Source organism: Glycine soja, chromosome 2 (genome assembly GCF_004193775.1).
Source record: "Glycine soja cultivar W05 chromosome 2, ASM419377v2, whole genome shotgun sequence".
NCBI lineage: Eukaryota > Viridiplantae > Streptophyta > Magnoliopsida > Fabales > Fabaceae > Glycine > Glycine soja.
Window position 1 is genome coordinate 40,667,023 of NC_041003.1, and position 13,539 is coordinate 40,680,561.

General features: G+C 32.1%; 1 protein-coding gene and 1 non-coding gene across 2 annotated transcripts; both read left to right on the top strand.

Moving 5' to 3' along the window:
* The first annotated feature begins 360 nt into the window (after positions 1-360).
* LOC114394138 (protein ORANGE-LIKE, chloroplastic-like) lies at positions 361-4,577 on the top strand. The gene is made up of 8 exons (XM_028355737.1): positions 361-749; positions 875-992; positions 1,271-1,393; positions 1,775-1,861; positions 2,812-2,888; positions 3,017-3,144; positions 3,719-3,855; positions 4,179-4,577. Exons 1-8 carry the CDS (start codon positions 538-540, stop codon positions 4,254-4,256), a joined length of 960 nt encoding a protein of 319 aa, XP_028211538.1. The 5' UTR covers positions 361-537; the 3' UTR covers positions 4,257-4,577.
* Positions 4,578-13,028: 8,451 nt separating this feature from the next.
* TRNAL-UAG lies at positions 13,029-13,108 on the top strand. Its single transcript has one exon. It is a non-coding gene; the product is annotated as a tRNA-Leu (tRNA).
* The last annotated feature ends 431 nt before the right edge of the window (positions 13,109-13,539 follow it).

The window sequence follows — 13,539 nt, forward strand, 5'->3', positions numbered from 1 at the left end:
TTTACTTTTCGATAAGATATTTAAATATTAATTATAATTTTGTCTTTAATAAATAATATTATTTTGTAAGATTTAATAATACATTTATTAAAATTAAGAGAAAAAATAAAGATATTTTAATAAAATTATTCCCTAATAAATGTTAATTATCTTAAAATATTTTCTTGGTCTCTATAAAAAAAATCTTACTATTAGTTATTTTGGGGTAAAGAGAGTAGTTACTTAAGTTATAATGAAAAAACATTTTATCATTAAAAATTTAATTAAATATTTCTATGCTTCCTAGTATTTCTCATCGATTTTTTTTCTTTCACAAATCTATAATAGATTAGATTTAGAAGCTAGCTAGTAAGCTACTTCCCACTCCCACGTAGACTCATCATCCAAACACTGTAAAACCGCAAGAACTCTAGTTTGGTGGAACTCTCTATCATTTTGCCACCCTTAATTCATAAACACTTTCCAACTCTCAACCCACATTAACAACTTTAACTTCTTCTTCCATTATTCTATGAACTCAAACTCAAACTCAAAACAATGACCACTTTTTCTTTCTTCTCTCATTTTCTTTCCTCCACTATTCCTCCTTCTCCCTCACCCTCCTCCAAGAACTCTATTTTCTATGCCCTCTTCAAAGGAAACACCAAGCAATTCACTTTTTCCAAAGCCACGAACCTCTTGCAGTTGCAGCCACGCATAACTGTTTTCTCTTCTTTAAAGGATGCAGGCTCCAGTGACAACACACCAAGGTTTGCGTTTTTCGTTGGTTTTTGTTTACTTATTCTTTTTTGGCAAATGGGTTGGTTGAAATGTGGAATTTTGGCATTGGTTTGAGCAAAAAGTACATTTTTTATTATTATTTTGTTTTTGGCAGCAACTTTTGCATTATTGAGGGGCCAGAGACGATTGAGGATTTTGTGCAGATGCAGCTGCAGGAAATTCAAGACAACATAAAGAGCAGGCGCAATAAGATCTTTCTTCTCATGGAAGAGGTTAGCTTATAATAATGGCGTACCAATGTTAGTTGTTTGTTTATTTTAGAATGTTAGTGTGGGATTCGAACCCACGACCTCTCCTCTCCCTTCTTCCTTCATCCCTTAAACCCCCCTTTTGATCAACCAATGTTAGTTGTTAGTTTTTGGAATAGTGCCAATTTGCCTATCTATGAAGATTTGGTCTTTAATTGAGTCGAATACCTGTGTGATTCATGTAGCCGACCTCATTTAGTGGGATAAGAATTTTGTTGTTGTTATTGTATTGAGCATGGCAGGTAAGGAGATTACGTGTGCAGCAGCGCACAAGAAGGGGTAAAAAAGTTGTCAATGAAGAGGGAGAGGAGAAACCAGATGAGATGCCGGATATTCCGTCATCAATTCCTTTTCTTTCGCATGTGGTGAGTCTCAGAACACATTGCTTTCATTAGGCTGTAGGTATTGACTGAATCATCCCTTATGGAAAGGTGGAGTTTGGAGAGAAACATATAGTAAAGTAATTCTGTTAAGTGACAAATTATACCAATGTTTTGAAGTACTGAAGAAGCTTATTGATGTTATAATCTGAACATTTTAATACCCCCTGGCAAAGGGTTATACACCAAGGTTTATCACAATTGTCGTAAAATCACTTGTGTGAAACATCATGGTTTTTGAGTCGTGCTTATTAAATTCCTTTTGTTTCTCTATCAAATGCTTGAAGCAATTGAAATAAAGCTGGTGCGTTTGGCCTTATTTTTTTTTAATCTTCAACTAACTGTGTGCTTTTCCTATTGAAGTAGACGCCCAAGACTTTGAAGAAGCTCTATCTGACTAGCATGTCATTCATATCTGCAATAATTGTATTTGGTGGGCTTATTGCGCCGACGGTAATTTTATTACATTATGTGTTTTCATTCGTTTTTAATCTATGGCAGATAGTCAAACCTTACAGTTAAATCACTTGAATGCCAATCAATGGATCCTTTTATTCTCTCCATTTGGTATATGTTTTAATACTACTGTCATACTGTATTTCTATGCTTAATTTAATTTGAATGCTGTGACTTCTACCTTTTGCCTTGTATACAAAAATTAAAGTAAAATATACTTCTGTCTTTTACACGAGAATCATTTCTCTGCTCCATGACTGCTACTTTTCTCTTAGTTGGGAAGGATATTCTGAGACTGGATAAAAGAAGGAGATTGAAGGTTATATATGTAAACCAGGACAGAAGAAGCCATTACTATTGAAGAAATTGAATGAGGTTATTGAGATATCTATATAAATATAGAAAATTTAGGTCAATGCTGGTTGATAGTTTCCTATTCTATGAATAATATCATCAAACCTTGTGGAACAATCTTTTGTTGTGAACTTGTGATAATTTGCATTTTTTGGGGCAAATTAAGTTTTGATATAGTGATTACTTGAATTTAAGATACTTCCTCCTAAGAGAAATGCAGCATATGATTAAAGTTAAGTGGCTCTCAACTTCCCTTTATGCTATAGTTAGTTTATAAAGTATAGGATCTTCATTTGATGAGAAGGTGCATTTACTCATGAAGTATAAAACCTAGATTGCTGAAATTGTAACCTTTGATGAAATGATCCATGAAAGGAGCAATCCTAAGAGTGGAGGCATAAAAAACATTGAAGCACCTGATTCATGCATTTACCAATAAGGGGTCTGATAAAAGACCTTTTAGTCACTTTGGTAGTATTTATGTTTCCTTTAGCTTTCTAGCATTATGGATATAGGTGAAAAAACTGTACATTGGTAGATCATGATCATAATCTATATTCTTATCAAACGCTCAATCTTTATGTTTATGGCAGCTGGAGCTAAAATTAGGTTTGGGTGGTACCTCATATGAAGATTTCATAAGAAGCATGCATTTGCCTTTGCAACTAAGGTATACTGTTGTTTGAATTGTGTGCTTTATTAATTAGCAATTTCCATTGGAAAGAAACTGTTCTGTTGACGAATAACAGACTTGCTTGATCAATACCTGATTACAATTTGTTTGTTTCCTGAATCCAGTCAGGTCGACCCAATTGTGGCATCCTTTTCAGGTGGGGCTGTTGGTGTGATTTCAGTACTGATGCTAATTGAGGCTAATAATGTTGAGCAACAAGAGAAAAAAAGGTGCAAGTATTGTCATGGAACTGGTATGTTCCTACTCTTTGAAGATCTTCATTCTCTTAATATATCTCAATATCTCAATCATGCACATTTTAGACACATTTTGTCTTTCTGTAGTTTCTGAGACTTATACTGTTCAAATAGAGTGGAAGTTTTGGTGGTTATGATGAAAGTTTAATTGCACTCTTCATTTTTATGATATAGTAAGAAATTATTTTCATTGTACGTAAATTTTAATCGTTAGAGTTTCATATGGAGTTAGTTTGCTGATCAATTTGGATAAATTCAGCTTGTACATGACTGGAAAGCATTCAGAAATATTTTTTAGTTTAACAGGCATGCATTGTTTACACTTTCAATCAATCATAAATTATCGTTGTTATGATTTAAAGTAGTTATTGTAAAGATCAACAAACTTATCATACATGGCGGTTTGCGATTGCTTGAGTGTAAAAGATCTTTACACTATCAGTGCATGTATTATTTGTTCAAATATTTTTCATTGTTTCATCAAATAGAATATTCACATTCAGTCTTGGTTATGCTGATTCTTATGTCAAAGTTGTGTCCTTTACAATTTGTTCCAAATTCTATGTATAGGGTACTTGGCCTGTGCTCGGTGTTCTGCAAGTGGCGTGTGCTTGAACATTGATCCTATTTCAGTATGTAGTGCTTCTGCCAGACCTCTGCATGCTCCTACAACCAGAAGGTGTCCAAATTGCTCTGGTGCAGGAAAGGTACACAATCTGTTGACACTTCTAATTCATTTGCTCATTTCAGCCTTCTAAATATGTGGACTTTTTATTTTAACCCAACTATTTGGTTGTGCAATATATTAGGTTGCCAATTAATTCATCAATTGTAGGTGTAACATTAGACATTAACCTAATACTCATCTCTCCCTCTATCCCCCCCTCCCTTTTTAGGTAAAGAAAAGTAGTATTCATTTGGATACATAATAACTATTGTTGCATGTGCAAATGTAATTTTGCAACCAATTAATTTTAATCGTAATTAGCAAGTTTTTAACTAATAACTAATCATCTTACCTGTCTTGTAGGTTATGTGTCCATCTTGCCTTTGCACTGGGATGATGATGGCAAGTGAACATGACCTGCGTATTGATCCATTTGACTAACACATTACATGATTTGAGGACTTGTGATTTTTGTTTCTCTAATTTATTTAAAAAATATGAACACCATCTACAAAATCCCTTCTCCAAATTTAGCATTATTATTTTAAAAAAGCTATATAAAGAATTAGGCTAAAATGGTAACATTCTAGTCTTCCACTTCAGGTGAATTGTCAAAATGGATCGGCCAATATTCTTTGTATAAGAATCAATATTGTACTTTGAGTATGGTGCTGGTGAAATTCGTTAAGATCAATAGTGCTTCTTTTCATTAGTAGTCCTTGTGGTTCATCTAACAATAAAAAAGCACCTATTCAGTATTTATATATTTTTTAAAATGTAAATTGTGCCATGGAGAAGTTTATACTTCAATCTTTTAGTATTGCAACTAAAACGATGTTTGATAGAAATGTAATTTGATGTTTGTATGGGATAACTTAAATTTTAGGAAATAATAATTTGTTTTTTAAAAACTACAAAATTTGGTTAAAAGAACTTGTTATTTCTTCAAAATAATCTGAATTAAATACACATATATGTTTCTTGGAAGGTGTTGGCTCCATGTAGTACCAGAACAAGTTAATTCAATTTCTTTAATCAACATTACTATTTTGCACGAATTGACTCTAAACGAATTAAGATAAAGGCTAACATGAAAAGTCAAATTTTTTAAAAATAAATATTAATTAAGAAATACATAATGTAATTTGATAGAAATTACCGTTCAGATGAAAATGATGAAAACCATTATTAGGTAATAAACAAGGTTTTAAATTGTGGTTGAGATTGTAGTTTATCACCATAGCTGAAGTTGCAGAAACAGTAGATTAATGTTGGAATGTGATGTAAAATGTTTAAGAATTTCTTAGATGATTTTGAAACCTATGATTCTCACAAATAATAAATAAACAAATAATGCGTATATGTCTTCATAGGAAGATTTCTATCCGGTGTATTTTGATTTTCTTGACAGAGGAGAGAAACAAGATTTCATTCCTTTGACTATTCTTTTTGCCTCTCTATGTTTGTGATGACTATAGATTAGAGAGAACACTTTTATGTTAGAAAGGAGACCTTTTTCTCTCATGCTAGTGGATATTAACCCCCTTTTATAACCACTACTCTCATCAAGTAGAAATTACTTTTAGAAATTTCTTCCATTTAATCCAATTACAATTTAGTCCTTAATTATTAATTATTTATTTATTAGTCCTTACATAAGTCATATGCTTCTTACATGAGATATTAATTCTAATATTCTCTCACTTGGTCCATGTGACATTACTAAACATTATGGATTAAATAAATAAATATATTAAACTAACATAATGCACATTAAAAAAATGACTAAACTGTTCTATACATTGGACACGTCATAATTTCATGATTAAGAATAGAAACCAATTCAAGTCATGGCGGTTGTACATCACTTAATCGATATACTTCCATGTATTACAAATTAGTCTTCTCCTTATATGATCATTAGTTAGGAGCACATAATTGGTCCAACTTAATGTCTTTATTCAAGACAAAACCTATTAACATTACTCTAACACAAACATGCATGCAAACATAGAGAACAAGTAATCAGAAACATATCATAATTGAGCTTAGTGTCATTGAAATACATAAGATAAATTACACTTAATGATCATCAGTAGCAATAATGCCCATACTTTCAACATGTTTTATAAATGTCTTGGGCGGTAATCCTTTACTCAAAGGGTCAACTTTCATAAGGTTTGTGCTAATATGTTTTATTGACATTCTTTGTTTCTGAACTTCTTCCTTCACGACAAATACTTCAATTTTGTAACCAATTAGCCTGAATTGTAACCTCAAAACATGCTATAAATTCATCTTTCATGGTAGATGCAACAACAACTAATGCATACAAAATTGCTTCCATTTGTTTTCATTCCATATCATTTCTAGGACATTGTGCGAGACTAAATTTGTCTCCTTTCTAAATTAGAACAGGTGATGCTGAACACTTTTCCATCCTGAATCTCTCTAGTACTTTATTGATATATGCTTTCTGAGATAAGCCTAACAATCCTTGTGATCTATTATGGATTCTATCCCTATCACATAACTTACCTCACCCATATCTTTCGCTTCAAAGTTGCTAGAGAGAAATTTCTTAGTCTCATGAAGAAGACCAAGATCATTAGTTGCAAGCAATATATCATCAACATACAGGATTAGAAAAATAACCTTACTCCCACTGACCTTCAGATATATACACTGATTAACAGTATTTTCCTTAAATCCAAAGGAAACAATGGTATCATTAGACTTCAAATACCATTGGCGAGAAGCTTGCTTAAGACTGTATATTGATTTCATTAATTTGCAAACTATGTGTTCCTTTCCTTCAAATGAAAACCCCATTGGTTGGTCCATATAAACATTATCCTCTAATTCTCCATTAAGAAAGACAGTTTTCACATCCATCTGATGTAGCTCCAAGTCATAATGGGCTACTAATGTCATGGTAATCCTAAAAGAATTCTTTCTTAAGACCAGTGAAAACGTCTCTTTATAATCAATGTCATCTTTTTGAGTAAATCCCTTAGCAACAAATCTAGCCTTGTAATGTTCAAAGTTACCATGAGAGTCACATTTAGTCTTGAAGACCCACTTACAACCAACTCTTTGGCAATTCTACAAGGTCCCAAACACCATTATGTTCCATGGAATTTATATCTTCTTTCATGGCATTTAACCACTTCTTAGAATTATCATAACTTACAGCTTGTGAAAATGAAACTGGATTATTATCATTAATGCTTAAGTCTATTTTTGTTTCATGTAGGTATACCAGTCATTTCGAAATAGTTGTCTCCTTTGTCTTTGAGACCTCTTTAATGCTACTTCTTGTGGTTCTTCCACAATAGGTTCATTATGTATCATGAGCTCATTATTGTGTTGCTCTTCTTCATTATTGTTTGGAACAATAACTAAAGGAGCAATCACCTTATTGCTAAAGGCACAAGCTAGAGGGACTTGCACTCTAACTTCTTTAATTTCCACATCTTGTGGAACTTTACTCCCACTGATTTCACCATTTTCAATGAACCTTACATTTTCAGTTTTGACAATTCTCATACTATGATTAGGATAATAAAACATATATCCCTTTTGACTTTTCTGGATGACCAATGAAATATCCACTGATTGTTTTTGCATCCAATTTTCTTTGTTGCGGATTATAAATCCTTATTTCTGCCTGGCAACCCCAAACATGCAGGTGCCTTATACTAGGTGTCCTATTTGTCCAAAGTTCAAAAGGTTTCTTTGGAACTACCTTACTAGGAACCTTATTCAACAAATACATGACCGTTTTCAAGGCATACATCCACAAAGATACGTGTAAAGTTAAATTTCTTAAATACTCCTAACCATATTCATTAAAGTTCTATCGCGCCTTTCTGATATACCATTTTGTTGTGGTGTACCTGGCATTGCGTATTACGCACAAATACCACGTTTATGAAGAAGTTTAGCAAATGGACCTGGGTGTTGCCCAGTTTCATCGTATCTTCCGTAATACTCATCATCTCTATCAGATCTAATAACGTTCATCTTTCTATCTAATTTCCTTTCTACTTCATTCAAGTAAATTTCTAAGGCATCCACTACCTAAGATTTCTCATGCAGTAAGTAGACATAATCGTAACATGAATAATCATCAATAAAGGTGATAAAATATTTTTTTTTTTCGAAAGAATTAACATCAAAAGGTCCACAAATATTAGTATGCATGATTTCAAGGAGCTGAGTGCTTCTTGTGGCTCATTTCTTTGTATATTTTGTTTGTTTTTCCTTAATACAATTCACACAAATATTTAGATCCGTAAAATCTAGACCAGGAAGAATTTCATTCTTTATTAATCTTTTCATCCTTTCTCTAGAAATGTGATCTAAACGTTTATGCCATAATAAAACAGATCGTTCATACACTAAACTACGTTTAGTGCCAACATTATGATACAGAGTTAAAATAGTTTCAGCATACAAACCATTTAATTTCAATTTATATAAATGTTAACTCGTTGGCAAGTGTACCAAATTGTCACAAGTAGTAAAGTACTCGGAAGTCCGAGTGTCGAATCCACAGGGACTTTGTTTGTACTTAGATTAATGCAAATCCATTTTTTCAAGCAAGAGATAAGAAATTTGAAATAAAAGATAAAGAAAGATAATAGATAAGATAAAGAAAAGATAAAAGATTTAGATTAACGCAAACCCAATTTAAAAGCAATAGATAAATAATTTAAAATAAAGATAAGAAAATATAGGAGATAAGATAAAGATTTAAAAGAAAAAGATAAAAGATTGAAAGATCAAAATAGAAGATAGAATATTTAAATTGAGATATGATAAAGATAAGAATAACTACTTCTAAGAAAACCCAAACAATAAAATAAGGAATAACTACTTCTAAATTAAAGAAACTTCAAACAATAAAATAGGGAATAAAATCTATATAATAAATTTGCTAAAACCTAACAAGTCTAATCAGCCTAAATATATGGATTCAGGATTTGTCTGTTATCAATACCAGTGAACTAATTCTGTCCCACATCTATCCATCTACCTGCCCCTGAAGCCTCATGATGACAAGCCTACCTTAATTACCTATCTTCCAAATGCCCTTTGCAAAGACTCAATAACTAAGATGCATTAAGATTAAATTCTAGATGTTTGCTAAAGCATGGACATTGGGTTAATGCTAACCCTATGATTTCTTTCTTTTATTGTTCTATTAAGAGTTACCCTCTCTCGAGTGGACTAACCCTTAAAACAGATTCAAGTATTCATTCCTTACCCCTAATTAGGCTTCACTCTCTCCCGAGTGGACTAAAGACTAACAGAAAATAAGGACTGAGATATAGGATAAATAAGAAAGAAAAGAAGATAAAAGAACCTGGAAGGTAACCCTCTAAATGATAACCCGATTATTTCTTCCTTTTATTGTTCTATTAAGCGTTACCCTCCCCCGAGTGGACTAACCCTTAAAACAGATTCAAGTATTCATTCCTTACCCCTGATTAGGCTTTACCCTCTCCCGAGTGGACTAAAGACTAACAGAAAATAAGGACCGAGATACAGGATAAATAAGAAAGAACGGTAAATAAAAGAACCTGGAGGGAAATCATCTTTTTATTGATAACTCTTGAAATGCTCCATATATCATTGGCTTTTTAGGCCTGCCAGGCCCTAGCTAGGGGATTGGCCACTCAAGGTCATGAGGGCTTTACAATGAGAAGGGGGTGAAAGAAAAAAAGAGAGTAAATGAAACCCCTAGGAGAGGGGGTTCTGTGGTGGTGTCTTCTGTTTTCCTTGGACTGGCTCTCTATTTATAGCTACTGAAGTGGGCTTTGGGCCTTCGTAGGCGCGCTTAGCGCGTGACGCGCGCTAAGCGCACGTATTGGGCTAGGCCTACTTCAGATTTTCTTCGTTTCTTCAATTTTTCTGGCTTTTTTGCTTGTTACACCTCCAGTTTTTATATCTACAGCCAAAATTCAACAAAACATCAATTCTTTAATATTTAAGCGCAAATAACTGCTAAATAATTTTTTTAAAGACAATTTTGCCTTATTTTCTATTATCAAAATACAATTATTTAGCAGTTATCAATAAACCATCACAAAGAACACCTGTACCAATGAGATGATTATGCTTAAATAAATTGAAACATCCATTACCAAAATTAGAAGAGTATCTAGTAACATCAAGTTTAGATAATAAAACTAAATTCCTAGATAAACTAGCTACATAAAGAGTTTCCAGTAAATCTAAATAATGTCCAGTGTCGAGTTTTAAACAATAAGTCTCGACTTCTTCCACTGGATCTTTCACTCTATTTCCCATGAAGATGAACTTCTCATTTGGGCTTATGGTTTGGATTGTAAGGAACCCCTGCATAGTGTTAGAAACATGAGTCGTACATCAAGAATAAATCCACCATATATTATGGGGAACTTCAGTTAAGTTTGATTCAAAATATACAAGAGCATTAAGCTCACATTTCTTTTCAAACCAAGAATTACGCTTTAGGCAATCCTTCTGGAAGTGTCTAGATTTCCCATAAAATTGGCAACTATTGCCCTTTGATACCTTATTCTAGATTTGCAAAGAGTCATCATTGATCTTTAATGACCATTTTCCTTTATCATGCTTCTTCATAAATTTCTTTTCAGCTCCTTGATTCTCTTGGTGGCTTACATAATGAACTGAGTGACTTCCTTGATTCTTAAGCCTCATTTCTTCCTGAATTAACATATTGTGCTATTCATGCACATTCTATTTATCTTTCATGGTATTATAGCTTATTTGGAACGAGCTATACTTAGATGGTAAGGAGTTTAGAATAAACTGAACATGGAAGTTCTCATTCACAACCATTCCCAAGGTCTTAAGTCTTACTGTAATGTTTGTCATCTTAATGACATGTTCATGCATAGTATGTGAACCCATCAAACTTCATGGTGGTCAATGTACTCATTAATGTCCCTACAAAAGACTTATCATCTGTTTGAAAGCACCCTTCCACTAATTCCATAAACTTTTTAGCACTTTCGATTTATGGAGAGTTGTCTTAATACTATCTGCAACAGTCATTTTCATCAACATTAGGCTGAGTCTGTTAGATCTTTCCCAAGCTTTATAATAGACTTTCTCTTCATTGCTACTAGCATCAGTAACAGTAACAAACTTCTCTTCCAACATAGCAAAATCAAGATCCAAAACATCGAGGTGAAATTGGACTTGATCATTCCAATCAGAGAAGTTAAGCCCATCAAAATTGGCACAGATGATACATGAGAATTCAGTGAATTGGGAGCATGTATTGCATAATAAAATTCACATAAGTGTTTTGAGACATAAAACACATATCATACATATGATTCATTCAGATAACGATCAATGTATATTAATACTCTCCTTTGGGTGATACACCAATACACAACATACAAACATGATGATGCTAATAAAATTCTTAACATTATTTGACAATTAAATATGCACCAATTAATAGTATTTATTTCCTTTGGGTATATAAATAAAACTAATGATACACACAAATTGCCTACAATTATATTCATTAATTATAAGAACAACTAATCAACCTTAGGGTGATCTATAAATGCCTTATAATAATGAATTTCAATTATCCATAAACCAATAATCATATAATTTAACATCCATTATTTTATGAGTAATTGAAATAATCATTAATTTGGAATTAAATAACCTTATAAATTTGGCCACTTTGGTGACTAACAAATTCATTATACATTTAATTCCAACCAAATATATGGCCTGCACATACTTATTGCTATTAACAATTCATAGCCATTTTATTAATTTCATTCCAGGCCAAATAAATACCATACATTCACATTATAACTAATTAAATAATAGAAATTCAATCACATTGAAGCAAATGTATAGCATATACATATTTATTGCTATCGATAATTTTAAAGCATTCCCGTTAATTTAATTGCAGGGCATAAACTTTCAATCCTTTAATCACGTTTAATAATAATATTTGGAAAAAAATAAGTAAGTGGGATTCAGAAACGTACATGCAGTTGCGGCACTGCTTTTCATTCCAAGAAAGAAAAAGAACATGGTAGAAGGACTTTCGCTACCCACTTTCTTTCTTGAATATTATACTTTTTTGGGAAAAAAAATCAACAATCTCCCTTTTTATTTATTTACAAAATATCATATTTGCAGTGGAAAAAATAAAATCCCTAAATTTCATAATTAGGGTTTATGCATAATTGGGAGAAAATAAATCATTATTGGAGAATCATAAATTTCATAACACATGCTTTGATATCACATGTAAAATGTTTAAGAGTTTCCTAGATTAACAATTATAGGAAACCTACAGGATTATGAAACCTATGGTTCTCACAAATAATAAATAAATAAATAATGCGTACATTTCTTCATAGGAAGAATTCCATCTGGTGTACTTTGATTTTCTTGGAAGAGGAGAGAAACAAAATTTCACTTCCTTGACTATTATTTCTGCCTCTCTATGTTTGTGATGACTATAAATTAGAGAGAACACTTTTCTGTAGGAAGGAGACATTTTTTTTTTCATGTTAGTGGGTATTAACCCCCTTTTATAACCACTACTTCCATCAAGTAGCAGTTACTTTTAAAAATTTCTCCTATTTAATCCAATTACAATTTAGTCCTTAATTATTAATTATTTAATTAGTCCCTACATAAGTCACATGCTTCTCACATAAGACATTAATTCTAACATATGATTGTAATGACTCTAAGAATCTTGATATTACTATCAAAATTGCAATCACAAATAATTTTTAAAACCTTAGTAACAAGCAGGGTTTTTCCTTGTTAATTGCCATCTTGGTGGGATTCACAAGCCAATGCAATCACTTAACTATACAATTCTAATGGAACTAATGAATCATGGACTCCTCTAACATTTATAACATTTATAAAATTTCACCATATGTGAAACTTCTAAGATTGTGTTCGACTTACAAGATAGAAATAAAAAAAATTAAATAAAATAAAATTTTCAATTAAAATAAAATAAAAAAGATACAAATTCTATATAAAACTCAAATTTTTTCTCATTTCTTCTTAAACCAAACATGACCTAAAGTTTTTCACCACTTCATTTGACTTTCACATTAGTGCACGTAAATACATACCACTTCATCAAACTACAAATTAAAGGTCTAATATGTTTTGTGCGTGATGTGAACATGTGACAGTTTGGCCGAGTGGTCTAAGGCGCCAGATTTAGGCTCTGGTCCGAAAGGGCGTGGGTTCAAATCCCACAGCTGTCATTTTGCAGTTTTTTTATCTGTTCTTTTTTTTTGTCAGAAAAAGAAATTCGGATAAAACTGTTTGACTAAGCAGGAACAGGCCTAGCCCAACACGTTTTTCATTCCATAGAATGATTTTTTTAACTATAGTAATTAGGATTTTTTATTTCTTAATGGGATTTCAACATGTTTTCATAAACTTTGATTCTTTTTTAGCAAACTATATAGACTATGGGACTAATCTTCAAAATGTGTAGTGCACATAGTCTTCAAAATGTGTAGTGCATAATATAAAGCGTGTTGTAACAAACTTTGCTGCAGAAATTATCTGGTGATTCAACTTGTGCTGTATATATGCTTAAACTTCAATTTGTGTCAAATTGAAGTTACACTACTGAATTATGTATTGTAAAATATAAAATTAATTCATTCTATTGAATTATTTAGAAACG